General features: G+C 48.5%; 1 protein-coding gene across 2 annotated transcripts in view; it reads left to right on the top strand.

Moving 5' to 3' along the window:
- The first annotated feature begins 2,528 nt into the window (after positions 1–2,528).
- Positions 2,529–26,726, top strand: part of TECR (trans-2,3-enoyl-CoA reductase) — a 48,109-nt gene continuing 23,911 nt past the window's right edge. The window contains exons 1-2 of one of the 2 annotated variants that reach the window (XM_069766776.1): positions 2,529–2,638; positions 24,591–24,641. In XM_069766776.1, the coding sequence (XP_069622877.1) occupies positions 2,624–2,638; positions 24,591–24,641 (66 nt within the window). In that variant the 5' untranslated portion in view covers positions 2,529–2,623. Of the gene's footprint in view, positions 2,639–24,362; positions 24,642–26,726 lie in introns of those variants that run through there. The other variant, XM_069766778.1, reaches the window with a different exon arrangement.

Genomic DNA, 26,726 nt, shown 5'->3' with positions numbered 1-26,726 from the left:
CAAAGGAGTTCACCCTGCCAGGTATCACAGCCACACACACACTTCACACGCCAGTCCACCAGGGGGAGCTAAGGGTTCTGTTCATTAGGCCACTCCTCACATAACGTAAAACTGGTGGGTTGGTTAGGAAATCAGACAGTCTAAGGGAGAGAGTCGGAAGGAGAAGGAGAGGGAGAGAAGCAGACTGGGCTCGGCCCAGGGAATACCTGTCAGGCAGACAGACGAACAAGGAAGAACATCAGCGGCTCAGTGGGAGAGAAGGACACGGAGCTGCGCCTGCAACCCATGCGGCAGCCTCCTAAGAAAGGACAAGAAGGGAAGTGTGCTGTAGTGAGTGAGCACAGAAGTCATAGCAACAGGAGTGAAACATCAGCGGGAGACCAGCTAGAAGCAGGCTGCCTCCATCTGAAGCGCAGATCCGGTGGCCGGAACACCGAGGAAGTAATAGACTCTACACTTTACTTCAGAGACCGGCAGGGCAGTTGATTCCAAGTTGGCTGTCCGACCTAAACACCTAAGCAGACACGGTGGCATCGCAGAGGAGGGGCGTCACTAGAGTCCCTATAAAATAGCCTCAGGCCACCACCGTCATACGGGTATGTCCTATCCATCTGGGGGACAGAGAGAGAGAAGTAAGAACAGTGAGGACCCTATGGGACCTAATGCAAGTAGGGACCTACTACATTATTGTGCGCAAGGGGAAGGCTACTGATTTCCACCTGGATAAGGGGACTCTGGAATTGCCATCAGACCGGCCGGACTCTGCCTACCCTGTCATCCGGCACTCTGGACTGTGGATGCTGAAGCCTTCAGTAAAGGTAAAGAGACTGCACCCATTGTGTCCTCGTTATTTACCGCACCTAGCATCATCCACCATCATCATCTACACTTCTGGGAAGCCCTGGGGAAATACTTCACCTGTGGGAAGGTATACCATCTAGCTGCCATCACATCACCCCAGCGGACCCCACAGCAGCGTCACCCTGACCGAACACCACAGGTGGCGTCACGAACCCCTGACAGACTGTACCAAAACCTTTATTGGACGCCCCTTAGCAGGGTCACGACCGGGTCCAGCCACCATGACAACCGCGTAACCGAGCAGAAAGGACCGTTACCGAGTGACCTGTGGCCCTGTGTCTGGGGGTGCTCCAACTTGGCGTCACGAACAGGATCGTACTTAAGCCTGAAGGATTGGGTCATGTGTGCCTTGGAACTGTGATTGAGACGTGTTGGAATTGTGATTTATTGCGAGGACTGTGCATTGCTATTGACGCAAGATTCCCGCCAAAACTGCCGCCATTGCCGCGCCACGAGGAGAGCAGGAGAAGAAGAAGGGCGTGGAAGTGGGTGTAGAAGAACTAGAGGGCGCGAACGAAAATGGCCGCCCAGTCTAAATATTTCTGCACCTTGAGGACGTGTCCGTCAGCAGCCAAGATCTGCTTCCTGATTCTCAATGGGGGGCGGAGGAACAAGAAACGAAACCGCCCACGAAGAAGAGAGCGGGAAAGAGACCAGAAAGCGACCCACGTGGAGGACGCCATGGCCAGTAGCTCAGACCCAGACTGCAGCGTCGGTCACCCTGACCGAATACCACAGGTCGCGTCACGAACACTACCGTTATCTACGAACTCTCGCTGAGTTCGACATCCTCGCTGAGGGAACTGAAGGACCCGGTACCGAGTACCCCATTGCCCTTACGTGGGGGCGATTCAAATCCGGTAAGTGCGAGCTAAATGTCGCTACTGGAGATTGACGGTGGCATTTAAGAGGTTAACAGCCTCGGGTGGATCGCGATTCCACCAGCGGCTGTTAGAGACACGTCAGCTGTACACAACAATGCGCAGTGATCGGGGTGTACGCTCCCCGGCTTCATCGCCACACTGCACATGCCCACGATGGCTGCGGTGACGTAGAGGACACAGGCAGCCATGACGCTTGCAGAGTCCGACCATGTCCTGCGTCACCACTGTCTGGGCATGTGCGGTGAGGGCATCGATGAGGCCGGGGAACGCACACCCATCATACTAAGCATTGCCAGGGAGACTGTCACCTATGGCAACCAGATTTTAGCTTTTCTGTACCTAGGCAGAACTTTGGTTGCTGTGGGCAACATGTGATCTGTTCTGTTTCCCATGATTGAAGCCCAGCTGGATAATAATAATAATCTCCCTTCTAAATTACTGCTGCAGCTCATGGTTGTCTTAAAGGGATGTTTCGAAGCGCGATCCCGTGTAGACACAGATTTGGCTGTGACTGCCCGGCTTCGCCCCCAGTGCAGCGCTACAAATAGCCTGACAGCTGTCAATCATTCCCAGCAAACCCCCGACTCCCATTGGCTAGAGAGCAGCGCCACAAAAATCCCTGCCTGCTATTGGCTGATTAAACGTCAATCATTAACGCCCATCCGCCCATTGCACCTTACTCTTGTTCCGCCCATAGATGGAACTGCGACTCCTATTGGCAGGGCGTTCTTATAACTCCACCCCATAACTCGTATTTTGTAATTTGATTGGGTTGAGCCCCTTGTCTGTCACTATGTCGCTTAGTTGGCCCCGCCCTGGCTGGATCCCCGGCAGGTACCTGCAAGCTGCTGAGTGTGGCCTAAGAGCCAGGTGTAGCCATGAAGCATTATGAGGTAAGTACCGGCCCGCGGGCTGAGTGCGGGCGCTGAGTGTGTGAGAGCACAATGGCGGCCGCTGTCCGTTACCACAGACCTTGCGGAGAATGAGGACGGGGGCCGCGGAGGGACAAAAATATTCCAGAACGCCAGAAGTGATAGAAAGTTGCTGTTATTGAGAGGTCCCGCGCAGGACTGATCGAGGCAGCGGTACAGTCCGTGCCTAGAGCACTGTGCAGCCATGTGCCCCCCACATCATTCATTTTGGGGGCACCTACCGAGAGGGAACTGGGTGCTACTGAGAGTGAGGTGGCCCCACTGAGCGAGGGCATGCCACAGAGAACGAGGTGGCCCTACTGGGCAGGCCCCACTGAGCGAGGCGGCCCCACTGAGCGAGGCCGTGCTACTGAGAGTGAGGCGGCCCCACTGAGCGAGGCCGTGCTACTGAGAGCGAGGCGGCCCCACTGAGCGAGGCCATGCTACTGAGAGTGAGGTGGCCCCACTGAGCGAGGGCATGCCACAGAGAACGAGGTGGCCCTACTGGGCAGGCCCCACTGAGCGAGGCCGTGCTACTGAGAGTGAGGTGGCCCCACTGAGCGAGGGCATGCCACAGAGAACGAGGTGGCCCCACTGAGCGAGGGCATGCCACAGAGAACGAGGTGGCCCTACTGGGCAGGCCCCACTGAGCGAGGCGGCCCCACTGAGCGAGGCCGTGCTACTGACAGTGAGGCCATGCTACTGAGAGTGAGGCGGCCCCACTGAGCGAGGCCGTGCTACTGAGAGTGAGGCAGCCCCACTGAGCGAGGCCGTGCTACTGAGAGTGAGGCGGCCCCACTGAGCGAGGCCGTGCTACTGAGAGCGAGGCCGTGCTACTGAGAGCGAGGCGGCCCCACTGAGCGAGGCCATGCTACTGAGAGTGAGGTGGCCCCACTGAGCGAGGCCATGCTACTGAGAGTGAGGTGGCCCCACTGAGCGAGGCCGTGCTACTGACAGTGAGGTGGCCCCACTGAGCGACGCCGTGCTACTGAGAGCGAGGCCATGCTACTGGGATTGAGGCGGCCCCACTGAGCGAGGCCGTGCTACTGACAGTGAGGCGGCCCCACTGAGCGATGCCATGCTACTGGGATTGAGGCGGCCCCACTGAGCGAGGCCGTGCTACTGAGCAAGGCCGTGCTACTGAGAGCGAGGCGGCCCCACTGAGCGAGGCCGTGCTACTGAGAGCGAGGCGGCCCCACTGAGCGAGGCCGTGCTACTGAGAGCGAGGCGGCCCCACTGAGCGAGGCCGTGCTACTGAGAGCGAGGCCGTGCTACTGAGAGTGAGGCGGCCCCACTGAGCGAGGCCGTGCTACTGAGAGCGAGGCCGTGCTACTGAGAGTGAGGCGGCCCCACTGAGCGAGGCCATGCTACTGAGAGTGAGGTGGCCCCACTGAGCGAGGCCATGTTACTGAGAGTGAGGTGGCCCCACTGAGCGAGGCCGTGCTACTGACAGTGAGGTGGCCCCACTGAGCGACGCCGTGCTACTGAGAGCGAGGCCATGCTACTGGGATTGAGGCGGCCCCACTGAGCGAGGCCGTGCTACTGACAGTGAGGCGGCCCCACTGAGCGATGCCATGCTACTGGGATTGAGGCGGCCCCACTGAGCGAGGCCGTGCTACTGAGCAAGGCCGTGCTACTGAGAGCGAGGCGGCCCCACTGAGCGAGGCCGTGCTACTGAGAGCGAGGCGGCCCCACTGAGCGAGGCCGTGCTACTGAGAGCGAGGCCATGCTACTGAGAGCGAGGCGGCCCCACTGAGCGACGCCGTGCTACTGAGAGCGAGGCCGTGCTACTGGGATTGAGGTGGCCCCACTGATCGAGGCTGTGCTACGGAGAGCGAGGCGGCCCCACTGAGCGACGCCGTGCTACTGAGACCGAGGCGGTCCCACTGAGCGAGGCCGTGCTACTGACAGTGAGGTGGCCCCACTGAGCGAGGCCGTGCTACTGACAGTGAGGTGGCCCCACTGAGCGAGGCCGTGCTACTGACAGTGAGGTGGCCCCACTGAGCGAGGCCGTGCTACTGGGATTGAGGCGGCCCCACTGAGCGACGCCGTGCTACTGGGATTGAGGCGGCCCCACTGAGCGACGCCGTGCTACTGAGAGTGAGGTGGCCCCACTGAGCGAGGCCGTGCTACTGACAGTGAGGTGGCCCCACTGAGCGACGCCGTGCTACTGAGAGCTAGGCCATGCTACTGGGATTGAGGCGGCCCCACTGAGCGAGGCCGTGCTACTGACAGTGAGGCGGCCCCACTGAGCGATGCCATGCTACTGGGATTGAGGCGGCCCCACTGAGCGACGCCGTGCTACTGAGAGCGAGGCCGTGCTACTGGGATTGAGGCGGCCCCACTGAGCGAGGCTGTGCTACTGACAGTGAGGCGGCCCCACTGAGCGATGCCATGCTACTGGGATTGAGGCGGCCCCACTGAGCGATGCCATGCTACTGGGATTGAGGCGGCCCCACTGAGCGATGCCATGCTACTGGGATTGAGGCGGCCCCACTGAGCGATGCCATGCTACTGGGATTGAGGCGGCCCCACTGAGCGACGCCGTGCTACTGAGAGCGAGGCCGTGCTACTGGGATTGAGGCGGCCCCACTGAGCGAGGCTGTGCTACTGACAGTGAGGTGGCCCCACTGAGCGAGGTCGTGCTACTGACAGTGAGGTGGCCCCACTGAGCGAGGTCGTGCTACTGACAGTGAGGTGGCCCCACTGAGCGAGGTCGTGCTACTGACAGTGAGGTGGCCCCACTGAGCGAGGTCGTGCTACTGACAGTGAGGCGGCCCCACTGAGCGAGGTCGTGCTACTGACAGTGAGGTGGCCCCACTGAGCGAGGTCGTGCTACTGACAGTGAGGTGGCCCCACTGAGCGAGGTCGTGCTACTGACAGTGAGGCGGCCCCACTGAGCGAGGCCATGCTACTGGGATTGAGGCGGCCCCACTGAGCGAGGCCGTGCTACTGACAGTGAGGTGGCCCCACTGAGCGAGGCCGTGCTACTGACAGTGAGGTGGCCCCACTGAGCGAGGCCGTGCTACTGACAGTGAGGTGGCCCCACTGAGCGAGGCCGTGCTACTGGGATTGAGGCGGCCCCACTGAGCGACGCCGTGCTACTGGGATTGAGGCGGCCCCACTGAGCGAGGCTGTGCTATTGAGAGCGAGGCGGCCCCACTAAGCGACGCCGTGCTACTGAGAGCGAGGCCGTGCTACTGGGATTGAGGCGGCCCCACTGAGCGAGGCTGTGCTATTGAGAGCGAGGCGGCCCCACTAAGCGACGCCGTGCTACTGAGAGCGAGGCCGTGCTACTGGGATTGAGGCGGCCCCACTGAGCGAGGCTGTGCTATTGAGAGCGAGGCGGCCCCACTGAGCGAGGCTGTGCTATTGAGAGCGAGGCGGCCCCACTGAGCGAGGCTGTGCTATTGAGAGCGAGGCGGCCCCACTAAGCGACGCCGTGCTACTGAGAGCGAGGCGGCCCCACTGAGCGAGGCCGTGCTACTGAGAGCGATGCTGGCCCAATGACCAAGGCCGCACTACACAACGTGTCCCTGTACAGCTTCCACTGTTGTCATGGAGATCACGTTGATTTCCAAATCCATCAGTGTCACTTCTGATGTATTTCTCATCCGTACAATTATGGGACTGATGGCGCCTGTGTGCGCTCCGTGACCGTGGACCGGTCAGACTGTGGCTAATCCTGGTCCCATAGTCAGCAGACTGATGTCCCGCCAGATACTCGTCTTTGTGGTATGAGGGGGTAAAGTCCGGTGATAACGACGCTGATCTGTTAACCCTTCACGGTCAACGATAGGATCTCATGTTCCACAAGTCACCAAGGAAGTCATCCACCAGGGCAGCTGCTGTGAAACTACAACTCCCAGCATGAATATTTTTGACATTCTTCCCATTAACCCTTCCTGACATGTGACATAATAATGTGTCGCGTATCTGGCTCCGGTGTACGGAGCCGAGCTGCCGGCTCTAAGCTCCAATCTTTAGATTTTAACTATTTAGATGCTGCTGTCGGTCAGTGATTGCGGGTGCACGCATGCATAGCCTCCCCTCCCCCTGCAAGACGCCATCACTGGGAGCCCATGGATTGATGCGGCAGGCAGGGACATGCTGGAGCTCCTTATTGTGCCATCGAAGTCATCCTGCGGCCGGGACTTCGTATGAGAACATCATTTTGGCTATATATTGTATATAGAAGAGAAGATAAAAGGCGTTATCCAGGACTATTAACATTTTTTTCACTATGGGCCTAAGAACTAACAGGCAGGTGGCTGGTAACTACCTTCCTGTTCGGCCCGACACAGATCTCTGCCGGCATAGAGTGGTCACAGACCTGCATGCCGGCAATTCTACTGACATCACTTTAAAGGGACACTGTCACCTGAATTTGGAGGGAACAATTTTCAGCCATGGAGGCGGGGTTTTCGGGTGTTTGATTCACCCTTTCCTTACCCGCTGGCTGCATGCTGGCTGCAATATTGGTTTGAAGTTCATTCTGTCCTCCATAGTACACGCCTGCACAAGGCAAGATTGCCTTGCGCAGGCGTGTACTATGGAGGACAGAGAATGAACTTCAATCCAATATTGCAGCCAGCGGGTAAGGAAAGGGTGAATCAAACACCCGAAAACCCCGCCCCTATGGCTGACGATTGTTCCCTCCAAATTCAGGTGACAGTGTCCCTTTAACAGAGTAGCGACTTCTCTTCCACTCGGCTCTATTGATGGGGGCTGATGTACAGCCGGCTCCCTGCTGCCTAACTGCGGGGAGCCGGCTGTCATTCAGAAAGATGTCGGCAGTCATGCCCTGTGGACAGACCAGCCCAGGAGAAGAGTTGCTCTGTTGACATGTACGCAATACAAGCAGTAATTGACATCTGAGAGGCAGCTCTGGGTGCAACAGGCAGGTAATGGAGTCTGTTAGCATCTCCCTGCCAAATAAAATAAAATACAGTCCTGGACAAGCCCTTTAGGCTATGTGCACACTTTGCAGATTCCACTGCGGATTTTTCCGCAGCGGAATTGCAAAATCCGCAGTGAAAACCCATCGCGGTTTTTACTGCGGATTTATCGCGGTTTTTACTGCGTTTTCTTCTGCGGATTTTCAACTTCAGTTTTCTATTGGAGCAGCTGAAAATCCGCAGAAAAGAAGTGACATGCTGCGGAATGTAATCCGCAGCGTTTCCGCGCGGATTTTTCTGCAGCATGTGCACAGCGTTTTTTGTTTCCCATAGGTTTACATTGAAATGTAAACTCATGGGAAACTGCTGCGGATCCGCAGCGGTCAAATCCGCTGCGGATCCGCAGCAAAATCCGCAAAGTGTGAATATAGCCTTAAGGGGCCTAAAAAGGTAAATATTAGTGAAAATATAAATTTGAATCATCCCTTGTACTCCCTGGATGAGCTCTCGCCCCATACCCGGCAGATAATGACTGTCACAATATTATATATAGCACAAGTGATTGGAGAATTGCAGGTTCAAGTCCCTTAAGGGGACTAAGTAATACAGTATAAAAAAATTTAAAAAAAGTTTTAAAAATTATTAAATTCGAATCCCCGCTCCCTGCCTTTTTCTCCCCCCATTCAAAATAAAGATCTAAAATACATGTGATATAGACGTGACCATAAAAAAGTCTGATCTATCAAAATATAAAATGAAACTGAAAAAAATTCAAAAGTGCGCAATTTTGTTCTCCCCAACAGAGAAAAAAAAATGTTCTAACTAGGCCAAAGTGGTATGAATAAAAATGTTCTCTCTCCATGGGACAAATAAGCCCTCGAACAGCTCTATGGGATGAAAAATGAAAATGTTATGGTAGTGGGAAAGAGGATTCAATCCGGACGTCCATCCAGGTAAAACAAATTTATTGAATCCTGTTAAAAGAAACCCGACGCGTTTCTGGTGCGGCAAGTGCGCCCTTAGTCATAGTGTGTTAAAAGCAAAGTAACAAGGGAAACTTCTACAGAGAGGATAAACCAATCACCACATAGGATTAATTGCATAAAGTGCTACAGCTGGGAGAATAAATGACAAAACAAAATATAATGACATTAGTAAACGTAGAACAAATCATTATAATTCATCCCGTTAGGGAAGAGTCATCAGTGATGTCTATTGCTGGAGTTGGGCTAGTCCAGCTTTACCGAGCATGCGCAGGTTCTCAATTCAGATATTCCCACTGTAAGATCTTTTCACTGTACACTGGTCTTCTCAGTGCACAGTGACAGTGCGCTCTCTCGCTGGCTCTGATCAGAAGTGTTGAGCTGGCAACAGAGTGCACTGTCATTGTACAGCACAGTGTCAGTAAAGAAGGGGCAAACAGAGACTAGAGCCACCAAAAGTATCAACGGACTCTATGGCTGTTATTAGCCATAGTGTCAGGGGGAAGGGAGGGTGAAGTCAGTTACGAGTAGGGCACGTAGAACACTAATCCTTTTGTTCTTGAGAGAAGGCAACTAAACAACCGCCAATGTCAGAGACACAGTTCCTGATATAAGACGGTTTAATAAGGACTTAAAAATGGTAATCTCTTAAGGATTAAAACGGTCAAAGAAAACTCCACTTTTGTGTTTTAAATCCACTGTATAGTTTCTCAGATATGGACGCTTTTTTTAAATTTAGGGCTAATGTGACGAAGTGACTGTCCTGGCGTGACCCGACGAGTGGACAGTGACAAAACTGCAAAACACAAAAGGGGACACTTTAACAAGGGTGGTTCCTGTCTCTAGGGAACGGGGAAAGGACACCTCCTTCCCTTCCCATGAGGATGTGACCTGCTCTTACTAGCGTCCCTTTAAGAGTTCTTTCACCCCGTCACTGAGCAGGATACCTAATCCCTCACTTGCCCTGCTCCTATCCCTAAATAGGGAGCTGGCAAGTGAGAGCCCACCACTGCACTAATACAAAGCAAAGTAAGGTAAGACCACAAAGGGACAAAGCAACAATCAAATTCACTTAGCTTTCTTTGTTGCAATGAACTGCGCAGAAGAGTAAAAGTACCGTCACACAGTGGCATTTTGATCGCTACGATGGCACGATTTGTGACGTTCCAGCGATATATCCGTGACGTTCCAGCGATCTCGCTGTTTCTGACACGCTACTGCGATCAGGGACCCCACTGAGAATCGTACGTCGTAGCAGATCGTTTGAAACTTTCTTTCGTCGTCTAGTGTCCCGCTGTGGCGGCATGATCGCATGGTGTAACAAAGGTGTGCACGATATTGTATACGATGTGCGCATAGTAACCAACGGCTTCTACATCGCACATACGTCATGAAATTATCGCTCCAGCGTCGTACATTGCAAAGTGTGACAGCAGTCTACGACGCTGGAGTGATAATGGTGCGATGCTGGAGCGTCACGGATCGTGCCGTCGTAGCGATCAAAATGCCACTGTGTGACGGTACCCTAAGGCTCCAGATATCAGTATTCAGCTGAAGAACCACAGCATTCAGTAAGCTCCTGTCTCCAGCTGTGTTGGTCTCCAAAAGGTGCATCAGGAGACCTTTAAAAAGATGGAGGGAGTGGTCACCAAGCACATCAGCAGACTAGGCAGCATTGTAATTACACCAACGGCCACCGGGGGGGTGTGTGGGGGTGACTGCATTAACCCCTGATTACCTGAAAGGAAAATTTTAATCTGAGAGGCAAGATTTGCCACAGATCCAAACATGGATCGTGACAGCTAATTATAATTTTCTTTACCAAGGAGGAGTGTCTCACTGGGTTCTCATGTCGTTAGGCTGCTCTTCATTATTAATTACTTCTCAAGCAACTCCCCCGTTGGTAAAAGACCATAAAAATTGATATTTGATCAAAAGACACATCTCTGGAACTGTATGGTGGCTTTAAAAAAACAAAAAACGTTTGGGGAGCAGAAAGAATATTACAAGTTCAAAAAGTGTCCGCTTTTGATCTAGCTACAGATCCTCTAAAGAAAAGTAAAAAATCTGATCAGATCTGTCACCAGATATCACCATACAAACTGCTTACATTATTAAATAGATCTGGAGTGAAGCAGGCTGGTGTACTTACTGTGAAAAGTCAGAGAGAATGGCTATATAATCCTGTTATTAGGATGAGCATTTAGATTCCAGCGAAAGAGAGCTGCATTGTATTCTTTTCTTTCCACTCATCCATCGTGACCGCTGCATCTTGTACTCAGCAGTGTGAGATCTCATCGTGGAGGAGGGACAGTGAAAAGATTAAGGATGGGGTCCATGGCGCCTTTTAACAGCAATACCATTCATGCGGCCAAAGTACGCCAGGTGTCACTGTTACATCACAGCACAAAGCTGCTGCAACAAGCCAGTTACAAAAAAATCAGGCGCCATGTGACTTGTTTACGCGACAGGTCTCCTTGTAATTCAAGTTTTGGAATGAACCCTTATCACCTATGTATAATAAGTGACAAATTGCTGATCGATGGTTCCAAAATTCACCTGAATGGAGCGGTGGCTGTTCTTTCATTGACCTCCATCAATCCTATTGCTAGTGATAACTTGTAGTGATGAGCGAGTGTACTCGTTGCTTGGGTTTTCCCGAGCATGCTCGGGTGACCTCCGAGTATTGGTTATTGCTCGGAGATATAATTTTCATCGCCTCAGTTGCACGATTTACGGCTTCCAGATAAGCTGAATACATGTGGGAATTCCCTAACAAACAAACATTCCTCGCATGTGTTCAGCGTATCTGGCAGCCGTAAATCATGCAATTGAGGTGATGAAAACTATATGTCCGAGCAATAACAAATACTTGGAAAACCCAAGCAATGAGTATACTCGCTCATCACTAATAGCTTGCAATGTTAGGAATAACCCTGTAAACAATACAGCTCCTCAGTGTCCCTCCTCCCTGCTGAGATCTCACACTCAGTACAAGCTGCAGCTTTCTCTGGGTGGGCAGTCAGCCATTGAATACACTTACACTCATGAGCTCTGTATACCTGGAGCAAATTGTTCATGTAGATATTAGGATTATTTAGCCATTCTGACACAAAATTTCAAAGTAAATACACGTGACTCCTCAGGTCTAAGATCCTTTTTTTGTTTGAATTAAAAATAAACTCAGGCTTTAGTTCAGTCCTATATCTCATCCAGGCTTTTATTGAGTAATCGCTCGTATGTGAAATGTACGAGCCTCAACTTTATCAGACTGTGATCTGTCGGTCAGAGCCTGTAAAGGTGTGGGACTGCACGACTCCACCTGAACGCCACTGCCCAGATGTAACAATATTAGCTTATGCCAATGTAAGGAAAGGAACTGAGCCTACCGGTGACCGTAGGCTAACCTAAATAGCAGATGGGAGGTAACAGTGTCCCCACCGTTTGAGACCAAGTAATGGAGGGACGATTGGTATTGTTGTCCCCATCAAACCTGATCAATCGCGTTCCACCCCAGCCAGTCCCAATGAGGATTGTTGGAATCATCTCTCTGACAGACTTGCAATCGTCAAATATTGTAAAAAGGACGGTTAGGTGAGGCGTCCTATAAGAGATGGTCAGGATCAGTGATCGAGGGACATTTTCTAAAGCTGCTCCATATAAGCTCCTAAAGGCCTGTGTCCAGACTTAGACTATAGGGCCGGACTTGTAACTTTTTACATTTCTTTATCCGAAGGCTCTTAGTTCTTTTGAAATCATCAGAGGATGATGGTAGATAAAAGACATTGTCAAAGCTGAAGACTCTGATGTTGTCTGGTCTGGAATTGCTGCCACCAGAGCTGCTCTGGTGTTTATAGAAACCTTCCCACATCATCGCTCCGTGCCAATGCACAATGTGGGCTGCCGGGGACCTATCATTCCAGCTGATGGGAGGATTCGTGGATTGGCTCCATTGCTTGTAAAGCAGTAGAATCTTTCATCACAACTAGAGATGAGCGGAAACTCAAATTTGTCCCCAAAATTTGATTTGCGGCAAAAAAAGTTCACAAGATTCTCAATACTGGAAAGCTTGTGATTGCCTGGAAAATACACGTGGGAGAGAGGAGAGACAGTGAGAAAGAGAACGAGAACCCAGCTGAGCTTACACTCTACAGGCGAGAGAGCGGGGATCCTGCTAACCATAAGCACTTACACTCTACAGGCGAGAGAGCGGGGATCCTGCTAACCATAAGCACTTACACTCTACAGACGAGAGAGCGGGGATCCTGCTAACCATAAGCACTTACACTCTACAGGCGAGAGAGCGGGGATCCTGCTAACCATAAGCACTTACACTCTACAGGCGAGAGAGCGGGGATCCTGCTAACCATAAGCACTTACACTCTACAGGCGAAAGAGCGGGGATCCTGCTAACCATAAGCACTTACACTCTACAGGCGAGAGAGCGGGGATCCTGCTAACCATAAGCACTTACACTCTACAGGCGAGAGAGCGGGGATCCTGCTAACCATAAGCACTTACACTCTACAGGCGAGAGAGCGGGGATCCTGCTAACCATAAGCACTTACACTCTACAGGCGAGAGAGCGGGGATCCTGCTAACCATAAGCACTTAGACTCTACAGGCGAAAGAGCGGGGATCCTGCTAACCATAAGCACTTACACTCTACAGGCGAGAGAGCGGGGATCCTGCTAACCATAAGCACTTACACTCTACAGGCGAGAGATACTTACCCAGTGATTTTGGAGTTGGAAATAGTCTGCCGTAGGAACTGGGCTCCGGTGGGAATAGCTGATCTGTGATGGCTCAGGTACACCACCACTGTACAAGATGAGATAATCCTCTAGGTGTCTAAAGGTACCTTCACACTGAGCAACTTTACAACGAGAACGACAACGATCCGTGACGTTGCAGCGTCCTGGATAGCGATCAGGATCCCGCTGTGACAGGTCGGCGTGATTCGTCATGTTTGACAGCAAGAGCAACGATGCCAGCAATGTTTTTACATGGAGCTAACAACCAGCGAGAACGATAAGTGAGTCGCCGTTACGTCACTGGATCGCTCCTGCATCGTTCTGGTGTTGCCGTGTTTGACGTCTCTATAGCGACCTAAACAGCGATGCTGCAGCGATCGGCTCGTTGTCTATATTGCTGCAGCGTCGCTTAATGTGACGGTACCTTAAGCTACATGGCGTTATGGGGAAGCTGACATGGCCAAACCTAATAAAGTTAGCCCGCTCTCTGATGCTTCAGCAGTGTGGGAAATGGGCAAGTTTTTTTTTTGCAAATCAAATCTCAAAATACTTGAATTCGGGTGAAACCTTAAATTTCAAGAAATTCAAAGCAAACTTGATCCTCTTCTCTATTCTCTTATCGCAACATGGAGCAGTTTATACATACAACCCCACCGAGGTTGTCCCTGACGTCACAATTCCTTTATGCCACCCACCTTTCATACTTTGTGCACCAGTTTCTCTCTCCTTTTTAGGTAAAAGTAGACATTGCTACACAGGTCCTTCAAAGTATCAGCCCACCTAGCTGTAAAATGAGGTGAGGATCCCCCTAAAAATTACAGTGCTAACGAAAACGGTAACTGGCACAACACTCGGGTGCGGGCAACACCCACCTGATGGTTCTCTGGGACAGGCCATCCCTATTTGACGAGTAACCACTGTTTAATTCCATGTAGTGCACCGATTGGGGTGTTACCAAATAGATCCATAGTTCTACTTGAGGCATGGGCTGGACAGAATCCTAGGTTATGGTGCTAAACTGGTTATGGACCCTAAACTGTCCTTAGAATGACAAACACTATCCAGGTTCCTTATAATCCACCAATTGAGGTGGAAGTTTCTAAACCTATTGTTCTTATTGGAGCATTAACCACTGTCCTTGTTCGATGTGTTTTCATATTTTGGATGGAACTAAATAGTCCGTTGGTGCCCAACTCAACTGTTCTTGTCAGGATGTGTATTCTATCTGTTTCTGACCACCAGGGCTGGTGCTAACTGGTCACTAATGGTACAAGTGTTTGACAATACAGGGATAAGTGGTGACCAGACGTACTCTTGAGGGCAGTAACCTCAACCGCTCTTTTTAGGATTAACCGTATCATTTCTCTATGCTGCACCAATTGGGGTGGAATTTAATATATCTATTCATGCTAATCAGGGTAGAACTATGACTATCGTGCTATGGAACAGTTCTAAGGCTATGTGCGCACGTTGCCGGATTCCATTGCAGATTTTTCAGAATCCACAGGTAAAATGACCTGCGTTTTACCTGCGGATTTTGTGCGGATTTCGCTTGCGTTTTTACACCTGTGGATTCCTATAATGGAATAGGTGTAAAACGCTGCGGATTCCGCCCAAAGAATTGACATGCTGCGGAAAAGAAACCGCTGCGTTCCTGCGCGGAATTTTCCGCAGCATATGCACAGCGGATTTTTTTTTCCATAGGTTTACATGGTACTGTACACCACATGGAAAACTGGTGCGGATCCGCAGCCAAATCTGCAATGTGTTCACAGACCCTAATACTACACGTTAATATCTGTCAGGACACCGATACCAATCGTCCTTTATTTGGTCTCAGGACTTTGGGGACACAATAACTTAGTGATCTTCCATTCTGTATTAGAATTTGGCATCCCAATACTCTCAACATAATTTTTTATTATTCTTTGGTGCCATTTATTACAAATGATTTAATAAAAGCTAAAGGGAACTTGACAGCTTATCCACGGGCAACAGGCACCTGATACTAGCCGTAAGATTTTAGCCAGGTACCGGTATGTTTGACTCTGAAATTCTACGACATTTCAGAGAAAAGCATAGTTTAAAATTCAACAAGGACCGAGCTGCACGAGTGACTAGTATGACAAGTAGATCTCCAGTGGCTTCTCCCTGTCCGCTCCCCTTAAGTGACAAGTCTCTCCCTTTGTACTTTTCTAGCGAGGAACCTTCAGCATGAATGAGAGCCTGTCACTGAGCAAAAGGATCATGTTAGGGACCGTAAGAAGAGACCTGACCAGTCTGGCTTCTCCTGTCACCACTTCAGGTGCTTGTCAGGTCTCCTATGTACACACATGGGAGAAACCGTTTGATCTACTAGAGTGGTGTGAGGAGGAGCTGGCCAGGGTGAACATGCATTAACCCCAAGTCACTGCAGTATGAGACCTGATTGGGGTAGATGATCTTCTCTGTTTATACATCCAGGCCTCGCTGTGATGCCTCCTGCTGTTCTGCTTCTGATCCACTATGTGGAAATGCTGTTAACACCTTGGTGAGATTACTGCTGCCTAACATCTCCAGCTACTGTGCTAATCGTCCATCCTGCTTTTCCAGCAATCTGTTTACAAAGGTCCGCAGCAGTGTTCTTCGAGCCGTGCCTCATATAGAAGTTGTCATTCTGATGATTGGGAACTGCACATAAAGAAGTTCCTTAATAGATATTAGAATCACTTACCGCCTGTGTGGAAGCAATCTGAGGGTACGGCAGAGAAGACACGCTGAGAGCCCATCACTAGTATACAGGATGTACTCAGCTGTATCTGCTTCAGTAGGACCCATAGGCTCTTCTGACTCTGCCCCAACATGACGAAACGCTGAGAGCCCATCACCAGTATACAGGATGTACCCCGCTGTATCTGCTTCAGGAGGACCCATAGGCTCTCCTGACTCTGCCCCAACATGACGAAACGCTGAGAGCCCATCACCAGTATACAGGATGTACTCATCTGTATCTGCTTCAGGAGGACCCATAGGCTCTCCTGACTCTGCCCCAACATGACGAAACGCTGAGAGCCCATCACCAGTATACAGGATGTACCCCGCTGTATCTGCTTCAGGAGGACCCATAGGCTCTCCTGACTCTGCCCCAACATGACGAAACGCTGAGAGCCCATCACCAGTATACAGGATGTACTCAGCTGTATCTGCTTCAGGAGGACCCATAGGCTCTCCTGACTCTGCCCCAACATGACGAAACGCTGAGAGCCCATCGCCAGTATACAGGATGTACTCAGCTGTATCTGCTTCAGGAGGACCCATAGGCTCTCCTGACTCTGCCCCAACATGACGAAACGCTGAGAGCCCATCACCAGTATACAGGATGTACTCCGCTGTATCTGCTTCAGGAGGACCCATAGGCTCTCCTGACTCTGCCCCAACATGACGGAAACACCAGGAACAACTCCATTGACCACTTGTATTTGTAAATAGTGACAGCTTTCAGCCAGTGTCCTCATCCTCCTGGTGATCCTCCTAATCCCAGGATTACTACAGATGCCTACTTAATAACGGGCAGCCTTGGCGCAGCAGATACACTGAGCTCTCCACAAACACGCCAAGTCTTCAGTGTTTCAAAACTTGGATGTACTTTATTTTTAAAAGTCGTTATACGATGCGTTTTGGCTCTCATAAGGACTTTCATCAGTGTGTGTAAATAACAATACGATGTTTAAAAACCTACACGGGGCAGGGGAAACTTTTGAAAAAAAAAATGCAGCTTCACGTAATAGACTTACTATCGGTGCTACTAGATTTTATAAGTCCTGACAAAGACTACAAATACATAGAACAATGAAGGAAACAGTCTGCACATAGATATACCTAAAACCTCTAGCGGAGACTGGTTTTTAGTGCATCCCTTGTATCCTTCAAACAACGAAAGCGGCGACTTGTTTTTCAAATATAGAAGGACCAAAAGAAAAATTGGGAAAAGCCTCACTGTGTGGTAAATGTAGCGTTGCCCCTTGTTAACAAGCATGGATCCAATACCGTTGACCACCAGAGAAAATTGACAAAAAAAGGATCCACATGGTCATGACTAAGGGCTTCGGCATCAGTGGGCACGTTTTTTTCATTGTTTGGACACCACTTTTTGAACCATGTGAAATAAAATGTAAAGATATTGTTTATTTTTTCATACCTTTCGAAGTCTTTAATATGAACCAAAACATTGTGTACCACCTTTAAAGAATATAGTACTTCCAAGTTTTGAACCTCTGAAGACTCTAGGCCCAGTTCATCAAGCAGATTTTGCCTTAAAATGGCATGAAAACTTGGCAACTTTTGGCGTTTTCATGCCAGTGCCAGTCATCTCCTCCAACTTTTTGGAAAGTGAGCGGAGCTGAGATGATGCATGGCCCAACATTTCTGATGACTTCTTCATGACTTGCACCCCTGGATGACGTACATTTCTAGCATTGGCACACTCCAGAAAGATGCGGCAAATTCATTAGAGGCGCACATCTTACTCCAGCGCACTCTTCATTAAGAATGGCAGACTAACCACCATTCTTACTAAATCTGGGCATTAGTGTGCTTCTGGGGAACTGTCTCGATCTGGTGTGCCGAGGGTGTCCTTCATGGTATAAAGCAGTGTTCCCCTACTCCGGTCCTAGAGAGCCACCAACAGGTCATGTTTTCAGGATTTCCTTAGTATTGTCCAGGTGACGCAATTATCACCTCTTCAGTACTACGGAAATCCTGAAAACATGACCTGTTGGTGGCTCTTGAGGACTGGAGTTGGGGAACACTGGTAAAAAAGTTTGCACGCACACTGACCCCGTCAGTATTGACTGGACAGAGACACCGATCAGGGGCGCTCCTATTGACAAGGAGGATGTTGGGACTCTGCTATTATCTAAATGTGTATATTTGGAGGAAGAGAGGAACAGCAAGTTCCAAAAAAACAAACAAATTAAAAAATGCAGTTTTGTTATTTCAAGGGAAATACAAGTATTTACTAGAAAGGACATGTCAGTAGAGATGACTATTTAAAATACTGCGTGGGAAGCCAAAGGTTATTTTTATGGCCTCTTGCATTAAAAGTACCCTCTTAGTTAGGAATCCTGCTCACCAAGTAGTTGATACTCTTAGAATTTTATTACTAGTTCCTCTGTGCTTTTCTATAAAACATCCGATTGCTGGTGGCGGTCTACCCACATCCAAAAGTATCTAAGTTGGATATTGTGTTAATCGAAATTTTCATAAATTGCCCCAAAGCTATGGTGGCTATCAGTATGTGTTGGTGCAGGTCCGACCATGGGGAACCTCACAGACTTCAGTTGGGAAAAAAGCAAGATATCCGATCCATATGTATTCCATAGAAGCAGTCCTCGGAGTCTAGACCTGCTTCTTTACGCACAATCCAACTCACCCTGCCAGGGAGGCAGAATATATGCCCTGGAAGCCATCTGAATGTGACTGGTATGTTCTCAAATGGTAGGGTATGTCTCCAAGTAGCCTTTTCTGATTTTTTTTTTTTTTTTTGTCTTTTTCTGCAAGAAAAGGGCAGGCTATGGCCAGAAAACTGGTGGAAGCTACTAATTTTTATGCATTTTTTTTTTTCTGTTTCATCTCAATAGGGAAAACCTGCAGTAAAAGCTTTGGAGGAATTCAAGGGGTTGTCCACTACTTTCAATTAACCCCCTAATGTATTCCCCCGGGGCCCCTAATGAATTTTGCAAATACCTTCTGTTGCCGTTTTCGCCTCTGAGCGACGCTATGCCGGCGGCTGAGTCCGGGTCACGTGACCCCCAGGCTGCAGCCGCCAGTAATTTCCGCTGACGTCACGTCAATTTCCAGACTCTGGAAATTGACGTGACGTCAGCATCAGGCGTGACCCAGCCTTCACAGACAGCGGTCACTGGGCTGTGGGCGGGGCTAGGCTGGGATGTGCAGGCTGTGATGGGATGGGCGGGCCTACGCTGGGATCTGTGGGCGCGGGGGTCTGCGCGCCGGGTGGTGCGATGGGGCTGCGCTGTGATGTGCTGGGCGGTGCGGTGGGGCTGCGCTGTGATGTGCTGGGCGGTGCGGTGGGGCTGCACTGTGATGTGCTGGCGCCGGGCGGTGCGGTGGGGCTGCGCTGTGATGTGCCGGCGCCGGGCGGTGCTGGGGTCTGCGAGTGTGTGCGGTGGGTCTGCTGGCCGTGCAGTGGTCTTCGGGCGGGGGGGTCATTGGTGTGTGTGTCTGTGCAGGCATCGTCCGATGGGACTACAAGTCCCATCGGGCTATGCCTGCTACAGTGACAGCGAGTGACACATTAGCCAATGATGGGACAGTAGTAGTCCCATCATCCGGCTAATGTGTTGAATGTAAAAAACAAAACAAAAACACAAACATACATACTACATACATACCACTACATTACACACATACAGTACATACAACATACATACAATATACATAGACATACACCATGCGACGTGCGATATGCAACATGTAACATGCGACAAGTGACATGCAACATGTGACATGCAGCATGCGCCATGTAACTCGCGACATGCAGCATGTGAAATGCCGCATGTGACATGCAGCATGCGACAAGTGACATACCTCATACACAGTACATACATACAACATACATATAGACATACAGTACATTAAACATAGAGTACATACTCACCATCACTTGTCACTTTGATCCCCGAAGCCAGTGTCATCTGTAAAAAATATTAAAATAACAAACAAACACTATACTCCCTGATCTGCAGATATCCAATTAAAACGAGTGTCCCACGACGATCTCCTGTGGAGAGCAGCAGCATCAGCGGATGTGACCGCTCTCCAGGGGCTCCAGGAATACAGGAATACAATGATGGAAGGTATCCTTCCACAATGTATTCCCATGCCCCTGTGAGAAAATAGTCCCTAGTCTCACTTCTGGCACTGCTGTGTGAGAAAGTTCCCACGCAGCTTTTGCCATAAAGTGAGACCAGTGAACTAAGGTAACCTCTCAGTGATGCACTGCAGGAGCCATTGTCTCCTGTCAGTGTGTCACTGAGGGTCCTAGAGAGTAGAGACATCACCCGATGTCACTGTTTTATAGGGGAGATCGTAGTGGGACACTCGTTATTAATTGGACTGCGGCAGACAGGGAGTATACGGTTTATTATTTTTACTTTTTTGCAGGCACTGAAGTATGGTTAAATTAATATTAAAATACTTTTTTTTCTGGCTGTCTAATTTTTTTTTAACCCTTTCACTACTCTAGGATTAATAATGGATAGGTGTCTTATTGACAATTCTCCATTATTAACCCGGCTTAATGTCACCTTACAATAGCAAGGTGACATTAACCCTTTATTACCCCATATCCCACCGCTACACGGGAGTGGGAAGAGATGGGCTAAGTGCCGGAATCTTACAGATGCGCCATTTCTGGGGTGGCTGTGGACTGGTATTTGTAGCCGGGGGGGTGGCAATAATATCCATGGCCCCTCTCTAGGCTATCAATATCAGCCCCAGCTGAAAGCCGTATAGCTTTTCTGGCTATAAAATATAGGGGGACCCCATGTCATTTTTTTTTGGGGGGAAGGGGGGGGGGCGGGGGTTCCCCTAGTTTACTAGCCAGTAAAGGCTACGCAGACAGCTGCGTTCTGATATTCATAGCCTAGAGAGGGGCCATGGGTATTAACCCCTTCCCAGGCTACAAATATTGGCCCCGGCCGTCGGCTTTCCTCTGGCGCAGAAAATTGCGTGGGAGCCCACGTCATTTTTTTTTTCTTTAAACTGAAACCTATTGTTCATTAACCCCTTTCTGCCAGCTGACTGAATAGTACGTCAGCTGACAGTATCCCCCGCTTTGAGGTGGGCTCCGGCGGTGAGCCCACTTCAAAGCCGCAACATGTCAGCTGTTTTCAATAAAAAAAAAAAAAGGATTAACCTGATTGCTAAACGGCGTAGCGAGAAAAAAAATCAAAAGCAAAAATTGTTTTTTTTGTCGCCGCGACATAGCATTAAAATGCAATAATGTTCGATCAAAAGAAGATATCTGCACAAAAGTGGTATCATTAAAAACGGCAGCTCGGCACGCAAAAAATTAGCCCTCACCCAACCCGATATCTCAGAAAATATAGACGCTACAGGTATCAGAAAATGGCGCAATTATTTTATTTATTTTTTAGCAAAGTTTGGAATTTTTTTTTCACCACTTCGAGAGAAAATAACCTAGAAGTGTTTGGTGTCTATGAACTCGTAATGACCTGGAGAATCATAATGGCAGGTCAGTTTTAGGCTGTGATTACACGTTGCAGATTTGGGTGCTGAATTTTCTGCACAAAATTTGCATCTCCTGGCAGAAAACGCAGCTGCATTTTTTATGCATTTTTGCGTGTTTTTTGCACGGTTTTGATGTGTTTTTTAATGCGGTTTTTGTGCGATTTTGATGGGTTTTTTGGTGCGGTTTTGATTCAGCTTTTGGTGTAGTTCTGATGCGTTTTTTTGGTGCGGTATTTGCACGGTTTTGATGTAGTTTTTGGTGTGTGTTTTGGTGCAGTTTCTGTGCGGTTTTGGTTCAGCTTTTAGTGCAGTTTTGATGCAGTTTTTTGGCGGATTTGGTTCAGTTTTTGTGCGTTTTTGATTTATTTCTTGGTGCAGTTTTGATGCGTTTTTGGTGCGGTTTTTATGCATTTTTGTACTTTTTTTCATGCTTTTTTGTATGCGTTTTTGAAAGCTAAATAGATGTATTATTGAACAAAACAAAAAATTGTGATGTCATTATTGTTCAACATCCTCTTTTACATTTGTCCAACCCAAACTCCATTATACACACAGATAGACAGATGGATAGATAGATCTACATATATATAGATCTATAGATGCATACATCTACTGTATCTATCTGTAATGGAGTGTGGGTTGGACAAATGTAAAAGAGGTGGTTGGACAGAAATGACATCACAAATCTTTTTTGGAGGGGTTTGGGTGTGTTTTGGAGTGGGTGTGGTAGGTTGGGACTTAGAGGCCAGTGCAAAGCATCATGGAACTTGTAGTATTAGGTCAGGAGAAAGGAAGTTGGCGATTAACCCCATGAGAGCTGGATCCAGCACTGAAGATGTGCTGCTACAGCATGATAAAAGGTAATATTGCTAAAATAAACACAGTGGATGTTTTCAATGGCACATAATAGCAAGATTTACGAGAAGAAAAAAAAAGTTATAGTAGTGGACAACTTCAACTTTTTTTTTTTGCGCACTGCAGGTAAAAAAAGACCCGCTTTGTTAATGAGATTTTTGTGGTTCCTGTACAACACTGCATTCTATATTACATGGAAAAATTACTTGTTCTCATGTAGTTTGTGGGTGTTTTTTTTGTTCATTTTTCATGGGGGGGGGGGGAAACTCCTTTTGCAGGATATGCCGATTGAATGAGATTTCTAATTCTTATTCACATATTTTTCCCCCCCCCCCCACATGTTTTATCTGCAGCTCTTTTTTTTTTTTAACATCGCAGGTCAATATATATATATATATATATATATATATATATTTTTTATTAGTGCAAATTTCCTGTGTTGTTATCAAAATGGCTTGGCACTAAAATGAAACAAAAATGCTGTGGTTATCTCGCCATAACCTGATGTATTCAGGAAAAGCACATCCCAAAAATCTCCATGTCAACATTTCCTTACACTATTGTGTAAAATCTAAATTGTTTTTATCTGGTCTGATAAATTGTCATAAATCACATTAGTGGTCGAACTTTATAGTGATATCTGTGAAGTTTGGTTGGGTCCGGACTTCTAATTGCACTGGAAGTTGACCTTCATCTGTAGTCAGCTCTCTCGAAAAATCAATCAACCTGCGAGAAACATGATGGCCCTATACAAGTCACTCTTGAGAAAAGCTTTTAATTAACACTTAATTAGATGCTGTGATCAGTCAGCCCATTTATCTAGGATGAAGTCTGTCAGCCAATCTGAAAAACTTAGCCTCCATAAAATGTTTTTTTTTTTAAATTGGATGTAAAAGACAAAACTCGAAAAAAACAGAATCGCCAGACTGCCCCTATCAAGTTGTCACCGGTGGGCGGCGTACTCCTTGGAGGCACGACTGCTAGACTCTGCAGAGTGCTAATCCACAGGGGGATTTGCTCTGATATATGATTTCGTCAGGTCAGACCCTGCCAGGTAAAACACAATTTCCCAAAGCATCTTAATACTCTCTGCACCTGCAAAAGGGTTAAAACGATGTCCGCTATAGAGTACTCACCTCTGGTGTGGTAGGTCTCATCTCTTTCGGGGTTGCCTCTCGTACAATGTGTGTTTTCTCGCTCTCATGTTGTATGGGGGTCTTGTGTCTTCTGCGGAAGGGGAGGTAGTATGGGGGCCAGTCTATAATTAGGCTTTTGGGACTGAGCCCAGATATTTGCTGAGATCAATGAATACCAAGAGACAACCACAGAGGTGTAGAGAGACATCCTCGGCCAAAGGGAGGGCCAAGAGGGGGAGAGAGAGAGTACAGCATGTCCGGAGAATCATAAACCGGAATGGCAGAAGTTAGGTGAGGAAGAGAAAATTGGCACACCCACAGAGAGTGGGCAGAGACCAGAAGATGTGGTCTATCGAAAAGTTGGTAGTGTCCATGTGTGGGATCTCGGTGGGTGGGAGTCTCGGAAGTGTAGAATCACTAACAGATGTGAAATAGCCTAGGATGATAAATATAGAGATCTGCTTCATGTTACATCTGGACAGTCCGAGTGTGAGACTGCCAAGGGTGAGAACGTGGAAGAGAGAACCTGTATGTGTAATATTCGAGCATGCTACAAAGTAATAGAAGATATTAGACAGCGAGCGTGAGAGGGAGAGAGAGACTCTATGTAAGCAGCTACCTAGGACGCCTAAGAAAGTGATATATTATCCAAGTGTCGGAGAAGTGGTGCCCTAAGCTCTTACACCTGTCATAGAGACCACTTCTCGGGGGAGAGAGAGGTCTGCATTTAAAGAGAACGTTTGAGACTGCTGAGGAAGCAAAAAGATTGCTGAGATAGTAATATATCCCTGAAAATAAGATCATCGCTAACGAAAGCAGAGGCAGTTTGCAACACAGAAGGAGCTTGCCTGAGAGGATTGGGGGATCCGCAGGGTAAAAGAAAAGTCGGTTCACTTTCTTCAAGAATTTTTTTTTGTGACATGGATATGAACTCTGTGGTTTCGGAAATAAGACGGCCCAAGCCTCAGAATGATAGTTCTGCTAGCGTCAAACGTTCATCTTCTAAACCTCCAAAGAAAAAAGCCCCTGCTAAACGTGCTACTGTTTATTTCGAGGTGGAGATCCTTGATGCCAAGACACGGGAGAAGCTCTGCTTCCTGGACAAGGTAAGGAGCCGCTACGTGAAGGAATTCAAGTGTTGGGTAGCTGGCACTGGGAGGACCATATTATATGGGTGGGTATCATTGTAGTGGAGAGGACATCAGAAAAGCCCATTTTGAGATCTTCGGAGTGTAGATGATGAGTATCAGTCCAGTAAGAGAATTGACAAAAAGTAGGCCAGGGGTAGTGAGTGATAAGGTTGAGAATTGGCAGGAAAGGGGCATGGGAGGACATCGGTGCCACCTACTACTGGTTGATTCCCGCTGGTTAGTATTTTGAAAAAGGACATCAAGAGATCTTGTCCTAAAATCTTGGAATGATATAGACTGGAATGAGGAAGGTGGACTTATAATGGGCAGGGGACAGTGTATTTTGGTTACCAGTGGAGGTGGGGGAAGGAGAGAAGCAATGGCAGGAGGATATTGGTTGGCAAGGTGGACATGCAGTGCATACATTGGATTTTAATAGGCTTGTTCTTGGCCATGGCTGAAGCTAGGAGTGAAGATGAATATTTATTAGGGGCTAGTAAAAGAGGATGGTTCAGCCCCTTGAACTCTTTTACAAATTTGTATAATAACAAACATGGTAATTCTCAGCTAACGAATACTGTGCACCCAATGATCCTCATATCCTGGCCTCCACTAATTATATTTGAACATCGACATGTCACCATTGCAGCCAATTACTAACCTGACTGCTGAGGTCTTCATCATTAGAGACGCGTTAAGCAGAGACCAATGGGGGGATCTAGAAAATGGCGGCACAGGAGCGGTGGGGGTTTGATTACTTTTTTTGGCCATTTTATAGCATTCTTTGCTTTTGTAGGAAATAATAAAAGTTGAGAGGGCAGGAGAACCACTTTAAGTAGAACCTAATGGATGTGGAGATATTTGGGGGTGCCACCAAGGATTGAGATGAAGCCACAGCTTGGTGGATCGTAGAAGGGAAGGCACATGATGGAAGGTAGAAGAGGATGGACAGTAAGCGGGTAGGAGGCATTGAGGATTGGACAGCTATAGGCAGGGAAGTTCGGAAAGCTCTGTCACATATTAAAGCAGAGGACATGAGTAGTTTGTATCAGCAGTGGGGATCTGGAGGAGTGGGAATATTAGGCAGGTGTAAACAATATGGCACCTGATGGAAAGTTAGGGACAGAGGATATGACATTGGTGGATTTTGAGGAGGTTATACATGAATGGTTCACCGATGGGTAACCTGATGATCTCACATTGACAGTCCTGAGTGTGTCTCATAACTTGCGCCTGAGAGCTAGAGAGTTATGGCGGGCCTTATATACGCATTCCAGGGATCTGTTTCATTGGTATCCGGTGTAGGGCGATATACCAGCAGGCATGTTTTGCTAAACACATTAGGACTAAATGTAGCTGTAAGATAAACTAATCTCAGAAATGCCTGTCCATTCGGTATGGAGAGGGGTCTAGTGTCGTCTATGCACATGCATACGTATATATCCTCTCATTACTAGGCGCTGACATCGAAACTTCTCAGAAGATAACATCAGGGAGGATACACAAGCTCAGATCACCACTGATGCCTTGAGGAAAGGAGCCTCTAGAGCTTAGTATAAAAGGGATTGTTCAGGAGTAGAAATACAAATGTATACACCTGTCTTAGCTGCAGTACCACTCACAGCCTGTGGACAGAGGTGGTGCTATTTGGAAGAAATCCGCTATCTTTTTTTTCTATTTGCATATAACTCCTTTAGTCCTAAATCCCTTTGCTTGCCGTCAGAGATTTAGACAGATTATCGTGAATGTTCTTCCTGGAGCAGCATTTCATTTTTAAGTCCAGCAATTTGTAACTGGTAAAGAGGTTGCCACAAAAATGTAGACATGGGTTATTCTAAAATATCAGAGGCATAATCTCCTCTTGTCGCCCACCCCCGTTGGCCAGTTTGTGCCATTCCATTGGTTGGCTCAAAAAGCGAGGAGTGCACCATCTGGATGTCCCAGGACTGCTGAAACCTGCGATTGTCTGCAGCGGTCAGGTGTCTGGAATAATGTAATCGGATATTTCTCTCTGCAGTTGCTTGTCCGTTCGTTTTGGACAGTTCAATGTCGGATGGGTGG

This window comes from Ranitomeya imitator, chromosome 4 (genome assembly GCF_032444005.1).
Source record: "Ranitomeya imitator isolate aRanImi1 chromosome 4, aRanImi1.pri, whole genome shotgun sequence".
NCBI lineage: Eukaryota > Metazoa > Chordata > Amphibia > Anura > Dendrobatidae > Ranitomeya > Ranitomeya imitator.
Note: the sequence above shows the minus strand (reverse complement) of the source record. Positions and strands in the feature narration are given on the sequence as shown.